Genomic DNA, 24544 nt, shown 5'->3' on the forward strand with positions numbered 1-24544 from the left:
GTCTGTTCAATAAGGCAGAGCCAACATACTACAGTATCACACACAATACATATTCATGCATAGAATAGCCATTGGGTAACCGTCACTCCCACCTTACCTAGATTAGAAAGTTACAATATTACATATGGAAGTGACCATTTTTTGACTCTTTTAAAAACAAAACAATGGAATGACCAAACTTTCGTCCTAAAAAGTTGAACTTTCAGGGGGCAAACTGAGTGAAATTTAGACAGCTATTTACACTACGCCTCGAAGACGTGGACCATTTGGGCGTAGAAGAGATGGCTGAATTTATCTCCGATTATATCCTCACTTGTGCTAAAAAGTGCATACTGCAGTTTAGCAATAATAAGGTCAAAGCAATGCCATGGTGGAATCGGCAGTGTGAAATAGCCAAAAAACAGCAAAACAAAGCATGGAGGACTTTTTCTCGCAACCCAGCCATAGAAAATTTGATAAACTTCAAAAGTTGCAAAGCGAACGGCAGGCGTATTCGCCGTATAGCCAAACGGGAAAGCTGCACACATTACATATCCTCAATAAACTCCTACACAGATGCCAGCAAGGTGTATAACAGGGTGCGTAAACTCAAAGAACAGGGCCTAAATTACTTCCCTTTGGTGAATTATAGTGGTGCTACAATAAAACAGGCAAACGCTCTTGGTGAGCACTTCGAGAAAATATCAAGCTTAGAAAATTATTCTGCTAAGTTCTTATGCCGCAAAAGCATAGCTGAAAGTGTACCTCTGCGCCCGAACAAGACTATACCAGAAGGTTACAATAAACCACTAACACTACAAGAACTCAAGCGTGCCCTTGGTTCCTGGGGAAGGTCTGCCCATCGCAATGATGCAATTACCTATAAAATGATCGGAAATCTTCCTGATGAAACCCTAAAATGCCTGCACTTTACAACAATATTTTCAGTACTAGCAAAATACCCTCTGCTTGGAAAGAGGCAATGATCCTACCAATCCTCAAACAGGGCTAAGGTCCCTCTCCAGTCAAATGTTACAGGCCTATCGCACTCACAAGTTGCCTACTCATAGTGTTTGAAAAATGATTATTCGCCGCCTAATCTATTACTTTGAATACAACGGTATATCAGACTCGTGCCAGTCTGGCTTCCGTACAGCTAGATCCACAACTTACAATCTCGTCGTCCTCGAGTCATATATACGTGACGCATTTGTACACAATCTATACTGTCTTTCTGTTTTTTTTTATCTTGAGAAGACATATAATACTGCCGGGCTATATGGAATACTGCAAGACTTATTGTCCTATGAAATGCGTGGCAGGTTGATCACCATCTTAAGAGATTACCTGTCTGAAAGGAAGTTTTGTGTAAGATCAGGCAGTATGTTATCACGCACATTTCTTCAAGAAAACAGTGTGCCGCAGGACAGAGTATTAGCCTGCACGTTTTTTATAGATAAATGAACTCTCTTTACTCTGTTATTCTTCCTGCGATATTGTTCTCTATGTAGATCACATCCAAATCAGTTTAAAATCTTGTAACTTGACTGTATGTGAGCGCCAGATACAACTAGGTGTTAAGCGCCTTGCAAAATGGGCTGATGCGAATGGTTTTAGGTTCAACGCTGACAGGCACTAGTGTGCTTTTCTCCAGACGAAGTGGTGTACATCCTGACACCTGCATACTACTGAATGAACAAAGCTTTCTCATCGCGAAAGAACGAAAATTTTTTGGTGTAATTTTTTATTCCAAACTCACGTTCCTGCAGCACATAAAACAGCTGAAGTTGAATTGTCTCAACACCATGAACCTTGTAAAGATTTTATCACTTCAGTCGTTGGGGACGGACAGTCACTGTCCCATATCTCTGTTTCGAAGCTTGGTTTTGTCAGGAAGAGGTTATATATGCACAGTATATCAGTCAGCTACAAAGACAGCACTCAAAATTTGGACCCTGTATACAACTTAGGTATCCGGTTGGCACTTGGTGCATTTTGTACCAGCCCTGTACAAAGCCTTTATGCATTGTCAGATCAGTGGCCGCTAGATTATCAGCGCACATACCTAGGAGCCACCTATGCAGTTAAAATTATATCCCTGAAGCAGCACCCATGCAAAGCACTTATGAATGATTGGTCCACTACTCAGTAATACGCTAACCGTCTTTCTATCGCTCCACCGTTTTCATGGGCAATAAGACCAGTGGTAGAAAAACTTGAAATTTGTTTTGATGAATTACAGGAAAGTGACTATGTTGAGCACATTCCCCCTTGGCAGCAGTGGTCGATCACTTGTGACATGTCCTTCGAAGGCCTCAAAAAGAAAAAAATTGTTCAAATGAATTAATTCAGCAACATTTCTTGTCCACAGAGCGCCAACATTCTGCAGCCGAATTCTTCTCTGTTCGCTCAAAGTTTCCAACATCTGTGTCCTGTGCAGCCTACGGACAAACCTTCTCCGACACCAGAACCATGCATACACATACGAGCATGTTCGCAGCGGAAGCCTATGGTTTCCTGTTTATTATACAGCACATTATACAATAAAAGATACCAAAGTCTATAGTGTACACAGATTTTTAAGTGTTTTCACTGCCCTTTCTTGTGGCAAGCACAGCAAGAACCACGCTTTCAACAAGCTCTTTAATGAAATATGTGCAGCTTGTAAGGTAAATCTTTCCTTTGTCATTGGCTGGGTGCCACGTCATCCTGAGGTTGAGGGCAATGACATAGTGGACAAAAATGCACGAAAAGCCGCTGATCGGCAAGCCATAGATGTAACCACTGGTCCCGGTGTGGATTTAAAACCTGTTGTGCATGGAGGATTACGCAAACACTGGCAAGATGAATGGTACAAACTGGTCGACGACAAACTCCACCTTGTAAAACCCCAACTAAGGAAAGTTATCCCACAAAAATGCAACAGAATAACTGAAGTCACTCTAGCACGGCTCAGCATAGGCCACACTTATTCCTCGCATAAACACCTTTGGACAGGCTCCCATCCACCCACATGTATACATTGTGGAGAGAGCCTAACCGTTTTGCATGACCTCATTCAATGTCCTGTGCTTCACCATGCACGACTGACCGATTTCAGGGAGCTCTACTGGTATCATATCCCACATCATACCGCGCTGTTTTTCTCACTTGATGCAGTGTTTAACTTTAAAAGACTTCTTCCTTATCTTGGGAAAGCGAAATTTTTATCAGTGACATCATTCTATTCTAGACACCAGGCTGAGCCTGGTGCAAAAAACACAAGTATGTCTGAGCCTTCGCAGTTCTTGCTCAGGGAAGGACTTCAGCCGCGAGGGTCTTGGACCTTGTCGAGTCATCTATCGTCACAGAAGTTTATGCCCAACAAAATGAAGACTTTTTACCGATGTTACGTTCTTTTTGAATGCACTGTGTTTTAAATATTTTAAAAATATTTACTACACACCATTTTTTTATTTTTAGGCAAATAACCTGAAATGAGACAATGCTTGTACTGGCACTCTTTGGCCTCGGATGCCCTTGTACCTATAAAACCCGTTATTATAATAAATGAAACAATAATATTTAACACAAAAATATATGGTATATCACAACGAAGCAACATGTCGTGCATATCTTAGATGTGGTAAGCATATCGAAATTGAGAGCGAAGAGAAAGAAAACAATAGAATCGATATGAGTGTGTGTACAGGTTGCATACGTGACAAGTTTGTACAGATGCCATTTGCTGTTAATAACACTTTCTTAACCAGTGTAAAGCGGTATTGCTCTGCTTTCCCTCAACGGGTATGACATTCTATATTTTCGCACCAATAAATTCTACTAATCTCTCACCATATAGGTTTTTTGCCAAGGGTATATTAAAGTTCGAAGTGCTTAGCTTCTTGTGGGGTGACTTGCCATTCGCAATATTAATATGGTAAATGAATAGTTGTCCTTTATTACACTCCTAAGGCACTTTACCATACTTAATTCGCGTAAGAAACGAAATGGTGTGATTTGCTATTTAGAAAATATTGCTTTAATTCCTTCATTTTGCCATGAAGACTGAAAAGTTAGGAGCGCTTGTTTCTGTAAACTTCGAACAGGATCTAGGTAAGTATTGAATATCCAGGCCCATATATCAATACATCATGTCTGGTAAGACTCAAGAAATGAAAAAAACAGGATCAGTAAAAAGTGTCTTGGAAAATGTTCACGCGCCTGGAACAATGCAAAACAACCTGATGCTACGCGATAATCTTGCCAGCCAATCAGCAGCAAAATCTTGATTACAGCTTCCTTGTTGTTGTGCGCTAGCTTAGAACTAAGAGCTTCGATTGGACGCTGCCAATGTAGATGCTGATCGAGAATAAAGCCAAGATAGGTGTACGAGTCGGCGCGTTGTAGTGGGCATTGATTTGTATACAGTACAAAAGAACCATCGATGATCATTTAGGGCGTTAATAGAAAGCGGTATATTTAGTTTTGGTTGCGTCAGAGCCCCTCAGTTTGTTAAACTTTGAGAATGGTTCATTTCCAATAAGTTACTTGCAATGAATAATTCTGAAAATTAACCAACCTCAACTTAGACTTCTTTCTGTAGTTCCTGGATGTTGTCACCTGTAATTATTATAGCGGTGTCATCAGCATACATTGATATATCAGCGAATTTCAATGTTTGGAACAAACCATTCATATATACTGTGAAAAACAGAGGACCGAGTAGTGAACCCTGCGGTACTCCTGTACTAAGGGCCTGAGGGGACGACGTTATGCCATTCATAAGTACGATTTGTTTTTGATTACCAAAATAAATGCAAAAACTAATGATGTTCATTGTTTCGAAACCCATAATCACTTAACCTCTTCAGTAAAATGCCATGATTGACAGTGTCGCAAGCCTTTTTTAAATCTTGAAAAGCAACTACAACTACTTGGTTATAATAAAAAGCGGTAATTATAGCCTCCGTTAATGAAAGTACTGCTGTGGATAAAGAGTGTTTAGGTCTGAAACCATGCGGTTGTGGACAAAATACATTATATTTTTCAACAAAAAATTGAACGCGCTCAGCAAGAATTTTTCAAAGATAGCATTCATAATACTAAGAACAGATGTGCGACGATAGCATCAGGGGTTCAAATTGTCTTCTTCTTTTAGATCGGATTCCTTTTAGCGGTTTTCAACGTCGATGGGTAGATTCCCGCGTGCAATGAATGATTGAACAGGCGGAGAAATGGTACCCAGTATATCAATGTTTTCCCTATTTATACTCTCAGTAATCTAACAGTAATAGTGGAGGGCTCTGGAAATTTCGATCACCTGGGGTTCTTTAAGGCGCACCCAAATCTGAGTACATGGGTCTTGAGCTGTTTTGCCTCCTTCGAAAATGCAGCCGCTGCAGCCGAGATTTGATCTCGCGACCTGCGGGTCAGCAGCCGAGTACCTTAGCCACACGACCACCACGGCAGGGCGGAATAACTATAGCTGTACTACAGAAACTCCTACAAAACTTGAACTTAAATTCGTTTTTTTTTTGCGAATTCTTCTATTCGGCGCAGTCACATTTGATTTTTGGCTACAGGAGTGTTTTCAACACTTTAATAATTTTTACAAGAGTCCAAAGGAACTGAGCGTAAGTGTAACGTGATTCAGTTGTCTTACATAGAGATGCGTATTCTTTTTTATTGCAGTTTTTATGATGTTCGTTTAAAAGTATTTGTTTGAAATCAGACAAGTTCAAGTTATTACTCATATTGTCTAATGAATTCATTTGTCAATTTTTCCTTTCAAAGGTAATTAACATAATGAACACGCCACCATCCAAATCAGGTTGGTGGTGGTGGTGGTGGTGGTGTGGTGGTGTTGCAGCAGGTGGGGTTGGCCTGGCCTGTATGGCCGGCAGTTGTTCCGCCTGAGCATCTCCTGAATTTGGAAATCGTCATCACGTGTCAGACAGCCCAGTGCCTCGCAGGACGACCAACGAAATTCGTTGCATGTTTCTCCTAGTTGCCGCGGGTCCTTGAGGAAAGATGACGTCATCAACTGTCCGGTGCCTCTGACAGCCTTTTCGCAAGGTACGGATCATCGCTGCTCTTTCACATCAAACTGTGGGCAAGGCCAAATGAAATGTTCAATCTCCCCGATATCACCACAGAAGGCACAGAACGGGGAAGCGTATCTCCCAGTCTTGAATGACCAGGCCGGGGTGTATGCGGAGCCGGTTTCTATGTGGTACAACAGCGTCGCTTGTTCACGAGAAAATTCATGAATCACACATGCTTGGTGTGGAAACTTGTAGATCGCCTCGAAATGATTGTTTATCACATCTTTGTTGTTCTGGTAAGTCTTGGGAGTTCTTACTTCAGGAACAGATGTACGTGCTTCGCATGCAAGATCATCAGCCTTTTCATTGCCTTCAATGCCAACGTGGGGTGGGATTCATTGGAACTTTATATTAAAACTCTTGCTATTTAGGGGTTTGATAAGTGCCAGAGATTGCCTGGTGAACTTTTCTTGAGGTAGGCCATGATGCAGTCCTTGTAGCGCCGATTTTGGGTCCGTCAGCACTACAACATCTCGTGCAGAAAAGGATCGCAATTTTCGCCAAGCCGCCTTGATTTCAGCGCTTTCTACCGTGGTGGACAAAATGACGCGATCCAGGTGGCCCGACCAAGACACGCCAAGGCAGGGTATGCAGAAAGCCGCTGCGCAGCTATCCATTTGCGTGCACACTGTTCTGTCGGTGTACACTTTTAGGTGGCTGCGGTACATGGTGCTCAAGTGGTCCAGCGCAAGAAATTTTGCTTCCGCGGCGTGAATGATGCGCTTCGCTGGTAGATTTGGTACGCTGAAGTTACACTCAACATCCACAAAAGACCATGGCGGGTCCATAGGGCGCCGTTTAGGCAGTTTCAAGCCTAAATATTGAAATGTGTTTAGTGCCGCGTTGAAATGTGAGCCAGTTCTTGCTCTTAGCCGCTGGAGAAGCGCTGTGCCTGCGAAGGACTCGCCCAGTCTTGACAGCTGCGTCAATAAGGCCCAGGAAGCGGACACTTGTTGCACAACAATTTGAGTGGCCTCGAATATTCAGCGACAGACGTGTTGACTTCCGTCGCGCTCCCGGGAAGAGCATGAAGGCCGATTTTCCTGCTGATAAAAATAGGCCAAGCGTCCACAAGTGACGCTCAATGATTGAAATAGCGCTCTGTGCTATCTGGGCCAAACGTTTGTGCTGGTACCCTGAGATCCAAATGCAGATGTGATCGGCGTAGATGGATATTTTAACTGCTTTCAGAGCTAAGTGCAGAGTGACAGGATGGCTGGCCATGACAGCGTTAAAAAGCAAGGGAGATGGAACGCTTTCTTGTGGGACGCCGAGGGAAACGCTTCTCTCTTCACTCGTTACATTTCCAAGCCTAACACGGACACTGCGGTCTCTGAGAAATTCATGTACGAACCCAAGAGCATTTGCCGACACACGCATGGCTTGGAGCCTGTTCACGATGCCTGCCTGAAGCACACAATCATATGCCTTGGCAACGTCCATGAAGACGGCGAGTGTCGAGAGTCCGCTGATGTGGTGGTGCTCGGTGTGGCTTAATAGGCCTAAAACACTGTCTTGGGCACTCAGTCGTGGGCGAAATCCAGTCATACACGATGGTCATCGTCTTCCTTGTTCAAGGTACCAAGTTAATCTTGTACATATCAATCTTTCCATCAACCTAGACACACATGATGTAAGAGATACCGGTCGATATGATGCGAGGCTCGCAGGATCCTTTCCGGACTTTAAGACTGGCACCACCCATGCTGTCTTCCAAACTACTGGGACCTCTCGCGTGCCACAGACATGAATAAATATGTCCAAAAGGGCCCTTTTTCGCTCAGATGGCAGATTTGTCAGCATTTGATTGCTGATCAAATTGGGACCCATGGCACAGCATCTTCTTAATTTGCTAAGTGCCATATCCAGCTCTCGAAAGGTGAATGGCGTATCCATCGTGTGAAAAAACTTGGGTGACAGAGGAATCACCACTCCTGCTGATCTGCCAGATGTGTACACGTCTGCGAAATCCTCTGCAAAGGTTTGCATATCTATTCCTTGTTTCAAAGCGAGTGCTTCGAATGGCCTACGTGAGCGGATCTTTCCAGAAAGACTATTTATTACTGCCCATATCCTTGTAAAGGGCGTAAACGCTGATAGGCTCTCACAGAAAGCGGCCCAATGATTTTGTCTTAATTTTTTGTAAGGCGACGGATTCCAGCGTTTATCCTGTTATATTCTGTTTTCGCAGACAGATTTCCTTTTGTTCTCATTATTTTCCACTCCGCTCGTCTACGTGCGGTGCAGAGGTTCTTAAATTACAAGTCAGGAGCAGCAAAATGGTCGGGCAGTTTCATCAACGAAGTTGCCGCTTGCTTGCTTTGCAACATATCTGCGAACAGCTCACCAGTGGATTTGTCCGACGCTTCTCTGTAGGTGTCCTAGCGTGTTAAATTGCAGAATTGTCGACCAGCAGTTCAAAATTCCAGAATATTGGTGAATATGGGGAAGTGGTCGCTGCCCATCCTGTCTGTAGCCGTGGTCGATGATACCAGAAGGTCCGTGGAGTGAAGTACAAGGTCTATTGCACTTCATGAATCTGGTGGCCTGAAAAATGTAGATTTGCCATCGTTCGTCACACCTAAGTCGGCAGCATCCGAAGCTGCTAGAAGTTTCTTGCCTCGAAAATCTACACTCTTATCTCCCCAGAGTGAATGGTGCGCGTTAAAATCACCACAGATTATTCGAGGAGCGGGACATTGAGTGCGAAGGTCCTTTAAAAAAGTCTCCATGGAGAGCTTTTTTCGTAGGCTTATGTACACCGATACCAGACTCAGTTTTCAGTTTCCCAGGCACACTTGCACAGCACCGACTTCCAGTGAGTTGGAACAGAGGTCTTGCACTGGTAAGGCGACGTGACGTATTTCCCGCCTTATGTATATCGTTGCGCTTCCATTTGAAAACGACGTTATGCTCGGGTCGCCGTGTCGGGTGTACCCTGGGAGCGTCCTTGCATTCGGTAGACCGGCTTCGGAGAGGACTAGAGTCAGTATTGGAATGTCGTGCAGGAAAAGGTTGAGTTCGCACAGACGTTTTAGAAGACCGGCGCAGTTCCATTGCATTATTAAGGGCACTTTTGAAGGATGAAATAGACCAGGTGGGTGAGACATTGCCGTTATTCTACTGTGTGTGTGTGGAAGCAGAGCAAAGTAACACTGACTCTAGAGCCAGGACTGCTTACAACATGTCCTTCGCTGAACTCGCAGGTATCTTAGCGACGTGTGAATGTAGTGCGGTGAACAGAGCGCGAATAACGTGCTCGAGGTTTTCTTGCTGTTTGCTTCCAGATGGTACTTGAGGTGGGCTCAGTGCATCAGCGTAGGTGCACTTGGCGGACTCTTTAGTGATAAATTTCTCACCAGCGTTGAGCACTTGCGTTGACTCAGTACCAGCTCCTGTTGGATTTAAATTTCCTGCGTACTGGTTGCCCAAACCGCCATGTTGTGGCGTGCCGGACGTCTTCTTTGTGAGCGATGGTTCGTTCGCAGTCTTCGGGCCGAAAACAAACGTCTTATTTTTTCGCTGCGCAGCTGTTCGTGCTGGACATCGGCCGTAGCTAGCTGGGTGGTCACCGCCACAGTTCGCACACACAAGTTTTTTTTGACTTGTACACATCTTAGAGTCAGGAGGCCCCCCATAGCGCTTACACCTTTGTTCCCCATGACGGTGCTTAGCAACATGTCCAAAACGCTGACATTTAAAAGAGCGTGGCGGCGTCTCCACGAAGTATACAAGCTCGTTTCTGGTGAAGCCAAGGTTGATATTCTCTGAACGCTCTGAATCGGGAGCGAAGGTGAGAACCAGAGAGCCAGTGCACCTTGATTTCCACTCGGAGAATGAGGTTTGAACCCGCCGTACGATTCTTCTTGCGTGGTATACTCTTAGGTTAACAGCTCTTCGTCCAAGTACCATCTTGGGACTCCTTTTATAATGAATGTATTTTTCATGTAGCTGTGTGGTACAGGGGCAGATATGACAATGCCGCAGATAGTGTTGGTCTCTAGAAGCATATTTGCTTGGTGTTCCATCTCTATATCCATGAGCAGGGCTTTCGGGGCTGTGAAATGTCTCTTAACTGGGGTTCCACAGAGAATAGTTTCAATTTCTTTGTTTAGGTCAATAGGGTTCACTTGCCTGAAGTTAGCTCCTTCAGTTGTTGGAGCAATTAACACAGGAATGCCCACCATCCTGTCTTTGCGATGTCGCACAAGGCTGAAACCACCGTCTTCCATGTCTAGATCTGCGAGGTTCGCCCCGTTATGGTCCCCGACGACAATTGATTCGTCCTCTGATTCAACGCTGTGTTGTCGCTTGGAGTCAGGTATGCTTACGCAAACCAGCAGGTGCTTCTGTCCTGGTGTCACACCTTGGGAGGTCATGGCGGCGCTCTCACTGATGCTTGTTTCGTTTCTTCTAGCACCTTTCGACGCGGCGGGCTGCGCAGCACGCGTCGGTCGCCGATACGGCAGGTACCTTTTCGAGTAGTCTGACGTCTTGAGCAGTGCTGAGCAGTAATATAAACAAAAATAACGATAAATGCAGACAGAGCTACTTAGCCAAGCAGCAACAGCTTCGCCGTCTTCTTCCTTCCTCAAAATCAGGTCATTTCCTCCAAAGTGTGTTGTCCTAAGACGTCGGAAAATTTATGAACATGATGCCTGCTGGCGGGTAATTTGCATAGCAGCATGATAACTGCCATAGCAGCAAATTTTGTGCTTCCCTGCTCCATGAAAGTTACGGTATGCCCATTGGTTATGTGGCATGTTCGGAAGAACCACAGAGAGTACTTGTGTGTGCTGCGCCATGAAGGATGTATCATAGGAGAGTAGAGGGTGCCTTCCTTGTGCTGTGCTGCGACGGACACATGGGCAGGTGACAGAAAACATGAGATCCTAAAGTTATTCGCCTCTGGAAAAGTGCCGCGCAAAACCACATCACCTGCGGCTAAGCTCACACGAAGACAAGTGATGCCAACAATCTAGTATTAGAAACTACTAGAAAACGCACAAGGTATGCCCTCCGAGATTTTTGAAACAACCATCATGACACGCTGAGCCTACAACATTGATGATTTGAGTATGCCTCTCGAAAACTGCGCCATATATAACTGAACGCTGTGATATCGAAGCCAAACGACATAAATGAAAAGCAAATAAAGGCATCAAGTCGGAGTTTACTAGAGTGAAAAACGGGCACTTGATAGATTTATAATCGACGGCAACTGCTTGAAGCAGTGCGGCCATATTTTTTGAAGGCGCCTAAGCCTGAGCGGTGAAGCGTGCCGTGCACAATGAGCAAATCTCACGCGTGTGCAGGTGGCAGGCTTTATGGCAGGTGGGCCGCTAGGGTAAGCGGGAACCCCAGGCGATCGAAGTTTCCGTCGCCCTCCACTACGGCGTCTCTCATAATCATATGGTGGTTTTGGGAAGTTAAACCACACGTATCAATCACTCAACCTAGCGTAAGTGGATAATTGCATCACCGCATCCAAGATTTCGATTCCTCGTGTTAGAGTGATATAACAACTGCTGACTTTTCTAAGCTCGTTTACTGCTACAAAGGTTTAGAAGATTGTATGAAGCGAACTTTCAAGAACTACTTCTGCCCTCTTTCAACCTTAGTGTGTGTAGAACTTGTTAACGGCTGCAGCTAACTAAGGTAACAGAGTTTGCAGCTTATTTAGTACCTTGTCTGTTGCAGGTGCTTTCCACTGGGAGATTATAGGACCTGGCACCAACATGCACCTTTCAAAGCACATTTACGTCACCTCACCCGCCACTTTACCAATGGAGAGTGGGCTTGTGAGTATATCTAGGCGTAGACACAACAGCAATTACTGTGGTTTTCGAAGTGTGATTTGCACAATGAAAAACATAAATCTACGGAGAGAACAGAATGATCATAAAAAGTCAACTACAAAAAACCCATCTAGCTATCCAGGAGAATCCGAGGCAGAAATGAAAAAGCGTGACTCGAAACTATTTTTATTCTTGAAAAGTCAAAGTTTTGCGAAATGGGCGAAGCAATGATTGTGATAGCAACACTTGGGGGCACCGTTTTAGGTGACATAACGTGGTCGGCACACATTTTATCAACCTGCACTTGTGCATTTCGGAAACCGGGTTTTTCAAAGGGAAGCTTGCAAAGGCTATTGTGAATGTTAGACTTCAAGCTTAGAAGGCTATTATTAGACCTAAATATGAGTATATGAGCACTGAGGCATTTCCGGTATGGGATCTGTACACAAAAAATGATATACAGGGAATAAAAGCGCTACAAAAGAAACCGATAAGATTAATTATTGATAAATACAAAAGCATTGATTCGACAACTGAACTAATGAAAGCTTATAATATCCCCCCACTAGCTGTCCGCAAAAATAAGAAAAATTAGTCGACTAAAGTTATTGCGTAATAATTGAAACGGTAGGCTTGGCATGTCTTCACCCTCAAATTTGACGGCCACCACATTCATAACTAGACAAAATACTCACAAACACAACGTTAGACACTTATTTTTTCCAAAACAGTGGCTTTGAAGCAGTTTTTCTTCCGCCCTGTTTCGGATTTAAAGATCTGCGTGAGTTTGTTTGCGAGGCCGAAAGTTTTTACAAAGCCATTCAGCAACGCCTGTTAAGTTCAATGAAAAGTCATTTTGGACACTGGAAGAAATGAGCGGCAGCTCAACGATGGAAAGCTGCGTAACAGAATTCTCTTGCGAAGCTCTCTAGCGAGGTTTACATATGCATATATAAGACATGAATTGTTTTCGAAAGTGGCTGTGATATATTTGGGCTGTTAGAAGTATTTCTTAGTGCATGAGTTGGTAGCCTTTTAAGTCATAAGGCCAGGTTGCATGAAGCCGACATGCCAGGGGGGGACATGGTTAGTCAAATGGAGGGTTTTCTGGTGAAGAACCTATAAACTTTTATAATGCAAGTTTAATGCAAGACCTACAAGGATGAATATATGCACTGTATGCGAACCTATGGTGGTGATTGGGATCACAATAGGACCTATGCAGGAGCTACACAGTAGTATATAGGGCCCAAATGGGACCTATGCACGACCTACACATGACCTGCATAGTGGTATGTAGGACATATGATGGAAATAATGCATTATGTAAGTCCAATGTAGCACAATATAAAAGCCAAGCGTACGAACGGGGGCCATTTATTACCCCTGCATGGATGTCTATGTCAAGCAAAGGAGTCAATGCAGAACAGGAATAGAAATTTTAGGACCTATTATCTAAGGCACTTATACCTTGGCATTTAGGGGCTAAAATACTCAATTTTTCCGCGCTAGTATTTGGCTGTGTATAATTTTGCGAACTAACTAATTTATAAGTATATATGAGGACATTGTAGTACGTGATAAAATAATTAGATAATTATATGAACCAAATTATGTGATTTTTACTTCTGATAGCTTTTGTGTACACCTTTGTAAAGGAACACTAAAGTAAAATAAGAATTTATGTGAGACTGAGAGCTCAATGTACGACAACCAATAAAGCGACAACATTATTAAGAGCAGGGCCCAACTTACTGAGAAATTAGGGTAAATGCACGTGAACACGTGCGCTATGAAAGAACATTCTAAAAATCATCCAGCTGATGTCAGGTGACCCACCAACAATTATTTACTAGTATTCGGAGTAGCTGCAATAAGTAAAGAACCTTCTGTGCATAAAAAACGGAATAAAGTGCTGCTTGTTCGCTTCTCTTTGATTCATGAAAAAAAGAACCACCGGACTTTACTATAGGAAATGGCCCGAGTGGTTCGAAAAATTAAACTTGCGTGGTTGAATTGGACACGTCGTGCCATCTAGCGGGGTCCAGTTTAGCCGAAACACGTCTGCCATCTCGGAGCCAACGAACACCGTAGTTCTGGATGTGCCTCGCGCTACTTTCCCTCGGATGCTACTTGCGTCCGCGGCCACGCAGTAAAGCCGGGCAACGTTGTGCACGGCAACAGGGACGTGAGATGGTCCGGCTTGTAAGTTGAAGTGCGCTAACCCAATGAGAACCACCGACCATTATTTCAACAATTCATGTCGACTTAATAGTTGCCTTTAGTGTCTCTATAGGTACATATTTGCACAATTTATGCGAAAAAAGGGGGAAGCAACAAAAGGGAGAAGGCAAGGAGATTAACCAGAAGGACATCCGGCTGGCTACCCTACACCGGGGTATTAGGGAAGGGGACAAGAAAGATGAGAAAGGTGGAAGAGAAGGAAAAGAAAAAAGGGAGAGACTGACAGTAATTTCACTGCAGCGTGTAGAACTCTACTGCATGCCAGAAGCATTCACACAAGCCTGTCTCTCTTAGGAAACACAGCAGGGCTTTCACTGCCTTGCGGGCTGTCGAGGTATGTGGATGTTGCTGTATTACCGCCTGCACAGAAAGAGGCCGATCATCCCGTCGCCGCGTTGCGTTGGAAAGTACTTGTCTATCTAAGGCAAATCGAGGACAGTGCCACAGCAGGTGTTTGATACTTTCATCAGTGCCGCAAACATCGCACGCCGCACTATCAGTAATTCCGATTAACGTTTTATAAGCTTTCGTGAAAGCAACTACCAGCCAAAAGCAATAGAGAAGCGAAGCATCACGTTGATGTAGGCCGGGTGGAGGCCGGAGTGTTAGTGAAGCGTCGAGCTCGTGCAGTCTTGTACGTCGCATGCTTCGTGTGTTCCACTCAGTCAGTGTGAGACTGCGGCTCAGTTGACAAATCTGTCTCGCCGCATCCGCTCTTGAAAGCGGAATTGGAACGCTGTTTGTTTCTTGGTGTGACGTGTGAGCAGCATAATCTGCAGAATCATTTCCGAGTTGTACATTTCCTTGAAACCACCGAGTCGTACGTTTTCTCGAAAAAAAAACATTTTGCTCTGCCGGTTTCAGTTTGCGTGACTAGTGAGGGTAGATCCACCTCCTACCATGTGGTACTTATTGAGGCACAGATTCGAGACGCTTTCGTCCACAACAATGCTTTATTTTTGTCTTCCTCTATATAGAGAAGGCTTAGAACACGACATGGCGCTTTGGAATATTAAGTTACTTGCCCCTTGGCGTGGGTGGTAGAATGCTTTTCATAATTGAAATTTACTTGTTCTGTCGACCATTCCGTGTCCGTGTGGGCAGCGTTCGTGCCTTAACATTTGTTAGAAAAACGAATGTACCGAAAGGTGATGCACTTAGTTGAAAACGTTTTATTATCAAAATGAATCACCTGCGCCTGCCCATTCCCGGCAATATGTTTTACTGCACATATGTCGACGACGTCCCGCTTGGCTTCCGGTCAAGTAACTTGGTATTGTGTGAGCGCCTGGCTTAGTTTAGTTTAAACAAGTTCTGCAAATGGGCAGAAGACAACGCGTTCTGACTGAACCCCCCCCCTTTATGAAAACAAAAACGCATGTGTAGGTTCTCTTTAAAGAAAGACATTCACTCAGAACCTGATATTGAACTGAATGGTCAACGTCTGGCTGGTCATGGTGATCGTAAGTTTTTTATCTAATCTTGGGCGACAAGCTAACCTTTATCTAAATTGGTTGCTTGAGCGTGCTTCGCGCATTTTTCGGGGAGGTCATGCTACACAAGATCCAAGCCAATAATATTATGCTGGCAGAATGCCTCGCCAATGCAGGATACCGTGTACCTTAATGACCACAATGGCTGAATATTTGATCAAAGAACAACCAATTAGTCCAAGGTTGCTTGCTCACACGCGGGAAAACAGACCGCAAAATAAGAAGTGCGCTGTACTTCCTTACATCCTTGGCGTTGCCCACAACCTAAAGAGAATAGCCGACAGATGTGACGTCGAGGTTGTTATTTTTTTCTGCTCCTGAGAAGCTGGCTAGCATGTGTAGGGCCATCAACACGGGAGCTAGGGTGACCACCACATGCCCAACTAAGCATCGGAATAAGCTCGTTGCATGCGTTTATGACATAGTGTATTCCGTACCATTGTCCTGTGGTAAACAATACATAGTACAAATTGGGTGATATCTGAATGAGCGTCTCAACGAACACGCTTACAGCGTTTTCTCGATGGTGTCTGGCCACCTAGGCATTCATTGCCGAGATTGTGGGTGGGCCCCTGTTTTGCTGTCATATGTATTTAAAAAGCGTCAATGGGACCAGCTTACCCATGAAGTAAGAGATACCCTGGAGATTACTAGCATGGCGGACGCATTCGTGAGTAGGGCTTCGCTTGCCCTCTCAGAAAAAGGAGTTGACGCCTTTTGACTGGCCCGGTTAGTAGTTCATGCAGCGTGCCACTTCTGGGTGTCGAGGTGTTGAAGAATATAGGAATGCCTTTAGCTTGGCACCTTTGTTGCTGTTATGCATCCAGTTCGAAGTCCATTGTCGTGTGGCAGTTCAGTTCAGAATCGGTCAACCAGGTTTGTATTCTTCCTCCTTTATCTTGCACGTACTAGCACAGAACCAGAGTTCTTTCTTCCTATGTGCTTCTGTGTACTGTGGTGGCTTCTCGATGTTCATATAGATGGAGCAGTAGTCAATCCAAACATTGGTGTCCGAGCACCAAGCTACGCAGTCCCAAGCACGCCACATCTTTCGGTTGTCTTGAAGTTGGTGTGCCTCCGCACGGTACGGAGTACCATGTTTTGGGCTCACAGCGTTCCAAGCTCTATTACTACTCTGGGAGTTTCAGCCGCTCTTGCTCGAATGATGATCATCTTCTGGCTCTATTTTAGGGTTTGTCATTGCCATTCGCTTTTCGTTGGGCTCCGAAGCAGGAGTCTCAGATACGCATGACGTGCTCTTTCTTTAGCCGAGAGGTTTCAGCTAACTACTGCAGAGACCATGGTGCTCTATACTTTTGTCACCTATATTGCCATCACGTGTACCTGACAGACTTGTGTCAACGTCATGGATAACTATCTCATCCTTGAGAGGATTGACTTGGTCCTCTTCATTAACCTCCTTAAGCGCTACCCTATTTGCAATCTCTCGGATTTCCAAGATAGCTGTGCTGATCTCAGACAACAGCTGCATAGGTATACATGCCTGGTGTGAAAAATAAATTTTTTTTATTGTAAATCAGTGCTCGGTACGTGACACTCTTTGTCTTATCTCTAACCTTCATACTGCAAATCATGTTATAAACAAAAGAAATGCTTAAAAGCCATTAATGTTCTAAAAGTGTTGTTACGTACTATATGAGGTAGCAACAAAATGTGCTTGATGAACTTGTTTTTAGGCCTCATACGTACTCGCCTTGACTATAGAGCAATAACTTATTAGTCTGTGGCACCTACTGCACTAACTATACTTCATGTTGTTCACCATCTAGACATTCGCCTCTCTGTGGGTGCTTTTCGCACTAGCTCCACTGAAAGTGTGTACGTGGAATAGGACAAATGGTCGCTCCACTTGCAGAGGTGTTCCGTGTCTTTACACAATATTATAGTAAAGTGATCGCAGACAAGGAACACTTTTCACATTCTACAAATATTGGCATCTCAGGTTCTGCTCTCTTTCAAAACTGGCCTTCTATGAGACAGCCCTACTTACTCGCCCCCGTGGCAGTCGCAGATCACAGATTGTGATGTTTCTTTCTTAGAGGTGCAAAGCACATGCCCACCGTACATATCCGCAGATATTTCTTGGTACTGCAACATGAATACAGATGTCCCGAACTCTTCACAGATGCTTCAGCGACCCACACTGCAGTGTCCTACACAGCCATCGGTCCATTGTTTACAGATGCCGGCACTCTGCATCATAACACCAGCATCTACACAGCAGAAGCTTACGCGATACTTGCAGCGGTAAAACACATAAAGCAACTAAATCTACAAAGTGCAGTTATGTACACCCGCTCTTCAAGCATTGTAAATGCCCTGAAAATCTGTGCAGGCACAAAAATCCCATTCTAGCCTTTCTCAACTCAAACCTGTGCAAGGTATGTGCTCTAAAGAACATGCAGCTCAGTGCTGGGTGCCGTGGAATCACGAGATACAAAGAACCGTGTTGGCGGACTAGCTAGCTGCATTCAACAATGAAACCTCTCCGAATACATCATAGCTATCCCTGCACTCAATTGGTATAAAACCTTTTTTAGAAAAAAAATCAAAGCTTATTGGCAAAAAATGTGTGATAGGAAAACGCAGATTCAGGTCCTCGTTAATAAACCACAACATAGTCAATGGCTGCCAGTATGAAAGTCACGTGACATAGATTTCATAAGAATGCTAAATATAGCATACACACATTTACGATACGCTCACACCTTCTGGCCGGTGGCGATCCACCTATGTGTGGTAGATGTGGTGAAGCACTTGCAGCGCTTAACATTTTAATTTAGTGCAAAGAACTAGACACGCTCAGAATAATTGTTGTTGGTTTGTGAGAGAGATGCGCATACACTTCATGTCATATAGACAGGCATACCGTAGAACGACCTCTCCAGAGAGGCCACTGTTACAGTGAGTACATTGTGCAAGCACCTGCCTCGTGGCCCTTGGAGGGAAGGGCGCTGACGAGACTCGTAAGCCTAATAAAAGTATATCCACCTTGACTTTGATATGACAATCTTTCACCATCTATTCTGACTACACACATTTCAGGTCACAGTTATATATTTAATGATTTTTTGTTTTTGACCTACGTAGCACGAGGAACTTTAGCGCTTCTATACAGCCATGTAAGTTATCATTGTGTACATCTCTTATCAACTGAAACGGTGCTTGTTGGATATCAAACGACCTTTCAGCTATAAAGCACCACAATGATTTGATTTCATATGTGAGGTTTAAAGTCCCAAAGCCACTCTATGTATGTGAGAGACACCGTAGTGGAGGGCTTCGAAATTTCGACCACCTGGAGTTTCTTAACTAGCACCCGAATCTAAGCAGACGGGCCTACAACGTTTCGGCCTTCACCGAAAATGCAGCCGCCACAGCCGAAATACGATCCCGTAAAGTGGGGGTCAGCAGCCTAGTACCTTAGCCACTAGAGCACCGCGGCGGGGAAAAAGCACCACAATCATCATCATCAAAGCCATCATATCAATTTATTAACTCTGAACAGCCTGTAGATAAAGTGGCTATATATTGCGAGTATAATGCGAGATCCCGTGTTATGCGGGTATGGAGTCACGCACCACAGCCTCTAGACTACCACAACAAATAATAAAACTACAGAGAAGAGCGCACTCGTGATGTTCCGGTAATAAAATGTGTAAATACAACGCTTCCACGTCTGATCAATACGCAGATCAATGAACATAATTTAGGCTATAATCGTCTTCATCAGATCGTAATCATCAGCTCGAACGAAGAAATGTTCCAGAAGCTGAATATTATCATCAAAAGACAACTACTGTGCTCTACAGTGCCTTAGGGACGACAAAGGGGACCCAATTTAACCGTCCTACAGCCAATCGCTCACCAAACATCGGATTAACAGCGGCAAAGATGGCCAATATTCGCTGACGTCAGCCTGTGCCTCCGGCGACCTTGGCTGCAGAACTACAAAAGCGGTCCTCCAAAACAAACTACAAAATCACTACCCCAGCACATACTAGTGGACAGTGGCAAACCAGGTCTAAATTGCCGGTGAAAACTCATTATTAAATGAAGGGTGGCTATATTGGCCCAGTGCTACGGCTAAAGTTATCGGTGATGCCAATAATTCCTCACTGCCGGCAATATTAAGCCGAGATTGGGTCACTTATATCTACCGCGATCAAATCATATGCGTCGCGAAACTCGGAAATTTATTGCCACAGACATCAACACCCGCCGACTATTTAGGTGCCGCTAGGTGAAGAGCGGCAAAGAATCGAAATTGAAGGCTCAAATAAGTTTTTTTTTCGAATATATAGTCGTAAGTTATATATGTCTAGGTTACTACAAATTTATTTTATTGTTTATGCGACAACTGTATGAATGGCTTCTTGCGTAATTTTGTCTTGAGGTGCCGCAAACACACGGGTGGGAGGGGTGTATCCATGCAATCTTCTCAAGGTAGATATAACTGTGAAAGTTACATAGAATCCCATACGTTCAAAAAATAACGGCTGATCGGATGCTCATACGGCTTTCGCCATCTCTGTGAAAAAAGAACCATTCTAGCGGAACAAAAAATAAAGCGCAAGTGGCACAATAGCTGGTAAAGACGTAACATACTCTTGTTCGCAATATTGTGAAATGTGATCTTGAATTACTTTTCATGGTTTTTCACCAGTAAGCACTCGCGCTGAGGCAATCGCCGACGAGTCCTCGACCAGTTAGCTTCAGGTCAACGCACGCTCATCCAGTTCCAGCTTATGACTAGACTGTTTGAGTTTAATATCACTTAGTTTGCCTCTGTATTACAATGCAAGGTATTCCTGCAAATTTCAATCGGCGTTCATGGAATCTTCCGCACTTGGATCAAAGCAATCAACAGCTTTGATTCAAATATTGTATTATATTTGCAGAATGTCATATTTGCTTCGCAAGTTCGCAGATACGCCGGTCCTTTCACATGCACAATACTCGTGGGCTTCAGTTCTAACAGGAAGTAATGACGCCTAGTCACGCCTGATTTATGACGCTAGTATTTTCTTTATAGTGACTATATCTCAAATAAATTACACTGCACGCAATGGTAGAAAGCACTCAAACTTGGCCGAAACTCGTACGCTATGTTTTGCATTATGCTGCAATAAAGTATTTTATGTCTGTGAATGCAGGCATGCAAAATGTAGCGTCAAAGCTAACTCTCCAATCTTCCCACCCGTAACACGAAAAATGGTAGACACTGCGTGCTCAAGAAAGAAACTGGTCTGCGAGAATACTGATGCATAAAAGACCAGCGAGCATAGTATGACGATCTGTTGTCCTTGTTTCTTACTTAGAAGACATGGACATCAAGGGTCGCAGGGGTATACGTTTGTTGTTACTGCATCCTTGCACAGCACAATGGTTCTGCGGGTAACGACGAAATCACTCGGCATTGAATGTAATCCACATCATGCTGCCACCTATTGCACACTGCACTCAAAACGTCCACCAAAGATAAAATGCGCCTTACAACTTTGCTACAGCAGATAATGCAAGCAAGTCAGAAACACTTATCCCGTATTAACAAACGCTCCTCGACTCGACTTCCACCGTTCACTCGACAGAGTTGAGCAATGCGTCCCCGCTCGGCTGAAAATGGCACTGCGCTACTCAAGAATCGCTGTAGATTATCGCTGATATGCAGTGACTTGCCGTGCCTAGACAGGGCGCTCTCATCGGCATTCTCAAGTGAAGGTGAAGCGTTGAGTGAAGGGGTGCTCTAGAATACGGGAGTAAAAAGCGTGAGGGGATTTAATTGCAGACAACTTTCACGAACGTGCCTTTTCATGCAGTGCACGGGCTGCCCTAAATAATAGTGGCGTGGGCAGAGAGTGCAAGAAAAGTAATTTTTTTATTCATCATAACATAGATTGTCGAATTTTCTACTCATTATGCCTATTAATTACTGCTGGAAAAGAAATGTCATTTCTAAAACATTGTAATCCCTTTGCCCTAAAAAAAAAACCTGTTCTTCACTATTGGCGTTTTTTCCTCTGCACATAGTTCTACACACGTTTGTTCCTTTCACGCTCCCATAACTCCCGAAGCCTATTTTGCTGGCAATGGCTTTTGAACCACTTTGCACCCGAACTTTCGCGACCTATTCGAATAAACTCGATATGATATCAGAGCTTGTGTTTAGTTTAGGGCACTGCACGGTACGCGAGGTTTCGCTCAATTGTGCGGGGTGGTTCTCTTCGTATACCTACCGTAGTTTATTTATTTGCTGATGTAATGTTCACCGTCATGACATTTGAGGGCTGAACAAGCTCAAAGAATGCGTAAATAGCCGCTCTTGAGACTGCCGCCATCCAATGCTGGCTCAAAGCTAGCCTTCCCTCACCTTGGTGGCGAATGCGACACGCTAAGGAAAAAGGCGCGGCATTCTTTGGTAGTGATATTCTCAAGTGATATTCAAAGTGATATTCTCAAGGCTGTTGTCCCGCTGCAGTAGCTTTCCCACGATTTGCCATTGTGAGTTTTCAAACTAATATGATATTGTGCTTGCGAACAGGTGTGTCACAATTTCATCTGCGATGTTTTTGCTGTATATTGCAACTACACTATTTGGCTAATGAAATGACTTTGCTTGCTAAAGTTTAGTGTTGGTCTTCCGCTTCTTTCGGGTACGCAATTGTGAGCCATAGGCCGCAATAAAATCACGCATTTAGAACGACGCGTAAACATCGTCATTTTGGAAATATTTAAATTGCCTGCATTGTAGGGTAAATGAACGACGTCACTACGGCTTCCTTTTGTGTCATCATATTTCTTTTTTTTTTCAGTTTTTGTTTGGTGTTAGCTGTCTCCATGCGTAGCTGGCGATGGTGGTAACAAGCCACTAACTTCTGTATACACGGTCCTCGATGTAATGTTGCGCTACCACTTTTCATATACCTTGTAGCCACTGTAACACCCATATTGACACAATGTTTTGGGCTACCTGGGCATGCTGCCTCAGTGCTCATGCGCAAATGCAAGTGTTTTCTCATTTGCATTGATTGCTCACTCATTTATTAGTTGAAACCAAGTCATATTGCACAGACATTGCACATTGCCACACTGCACAAGCTTTGTGTAAGCGTTCATAAACACAACGGAGCATAAAGGGACCAATAACACATGCACACATGAAGATATACATGTTCCTCAAAGCGTAAGTGCAATTACACCATATCATAACAGCTGTGTAAGCGCAGAAGGTAAACTCGTAAAAACACGTGGCGGGCGCAAGATGTCATTTTCATTGCGACATGCTTGCTAGGAGGTGCATTTTTAGAAGTCGGTGAATATTATTGTGCAGCATTTACAATGAAATGGTTATTCAAGATATGTTCATTGCATTTATATTATGCACATGTTTACTAAAATTATTTGGGCTCTTTGGTGCAGGATTCGATTTTGAAGTTCGTTAGAATGGAAATCGGTACCGTCGCACACTACTCTGGTACATACAAAGGCCCATCCGAGTAAGTTCATTCGGAGTTCAAAATTTGTTTTAACTCTGAAATTTGTTTGAACTCGCTTTGTGTGAAAAAAATGACATTAGCAATACAAGTACATTTTGCGGCCACCTTGTCTGTGGCCGCAAACCGAACGACGAGATTAAAGTAACTAGATGAATAAGAATGGGGTGGAGCACATTTGGCAAGCACTCTCAAAATATGACAGGTATATTGCCACTATCTCTCAAGAAACCAGGAGACTTACAAAGAGGGTTCAGCTTCAATTGAGAACGACACAGCAAGCAATGAAACGAAAAATGGTAGGTGTCACCTTAAGAGACAAGAAGAGAGCAGGGTGGATTAGGGAACAAACTGGGGTTAAGTATATCATAGTTGAAATCAAGAAGAGGAAATGAACATGGGCCGGGCATGTAGCGCATTGACAGGATAACCGCAGGTCATTCAGGGTAAATAACTGGACTCCCAAGAAAGGCAAGCCGATTAGGGGGAGACAGAAGGTTCGGTGGTCAGATTTCATGATTGTAGCGAAACGCAATAGCAGCAGCTTACGCTCATCCAAGCGTACACACAAGCACCACGTCACAATTCTTAGATCGTCGAATTCAGGCGGCCGGGGTCGAGCACTTTGAGCGCGACGCAACGCCAACCGTCGCCGGCGAAATACGGGGAAAAACTGAGCCAGCACAGGAGGAGAAGAATGGTTGGTCACCTTGGCAACGCTTTTCGCGCTGCCTGCAATCCCTGGGCGGTTAATCCCTTTGGAGCGTGTTTAGAGACTAAGTGGTTTCACGTGGCACGCTACCCTTTGTGGTTGCTTCTCAATAGTCTATCCGTTCATCGCGCGCACCTATTGGGCTCCGTTACATTTTTTTCGGGCAATTTTGCCGTAGAGTGTAGTTAAAGCCGACACTTGGAGCTTTCGAAGCCCTAGTGTGCATAATGCTGTGTGATGATGATAACTTCAGATTATCGGTGGTCGCAGCGTGTGAGTTGTATATCGCGGCCGGGCGTCACCTGTCGATATACTGTTGCACGTCGCGCACCGCAGTCAGAGTGTATATTAAGCTTCATAACGAAAGTTTCTACCATTCGCCGTCAAGTATACTCGAAACAATAAGAGAAGACCTACATTATCCCGCGTACTGAATAAAATGGATGTGGAGAATGCGAATATTCGCTTACCCAATACGACGCGAAAATGTCACGCCATTCTGATTTGTGAAAGCTGCGGAAGTCAGCAAAATTGAGGTCATCTACGTTTGTGGTAATTTCCAATGCAACAGAAGCGTCGACCGGAGTCTTTTTGTAGAGTACAGATCAGTTGCGTCTGCTGTTTTCACCATGGCTTAGGCGAGTGAACGAGCAAGCACTTCACGTTAGTTCGGTAACGCATCCAACTAGCGCAGAGAAATTCATAGCTCCTTTTTGAG

At 44.1% G+C, this 24544-nt stretch overlaps 1 protein-coding gene across 1 annotated transcript in view; it reads left to right on the plus strand.

Moving 5' to 3' along the window:
- Positions 1-24544, plus strand: part of LOC142772319 (uncharacterized) — a 162877-nt gene that overhangs the window by 115475 nt on the left and 22858 nt on the right. The window contains exons 4-5 of the mRNA XM_075874519.1: positions 11766-11866; positions 23041-23117. Of these exons, the coding sequence (XP_075730634.1) occupies positions 11766-11866; positions 23041-23117 (178 nt within the window). The remainder of the gene's footprint in view (positions 1-11765; positions 11867-23040; positions 23118-24544) is intronic.

This window comes from Rhipicephalus microplus, chromosome 9, assembly GCF_043290135.1.
Source record: "Rhipicephalus microplus isolate Deutch F79 chromosome 9, USDA_Rmic, whole genome shotgun sequence".
Taxonomy (NCBI): Eukaryota; Metazoa; Arthropoda; class Arachnida; order Ixodida; family Ixodidae; genus Rhipicephalus; species Rhipicephalus microplus.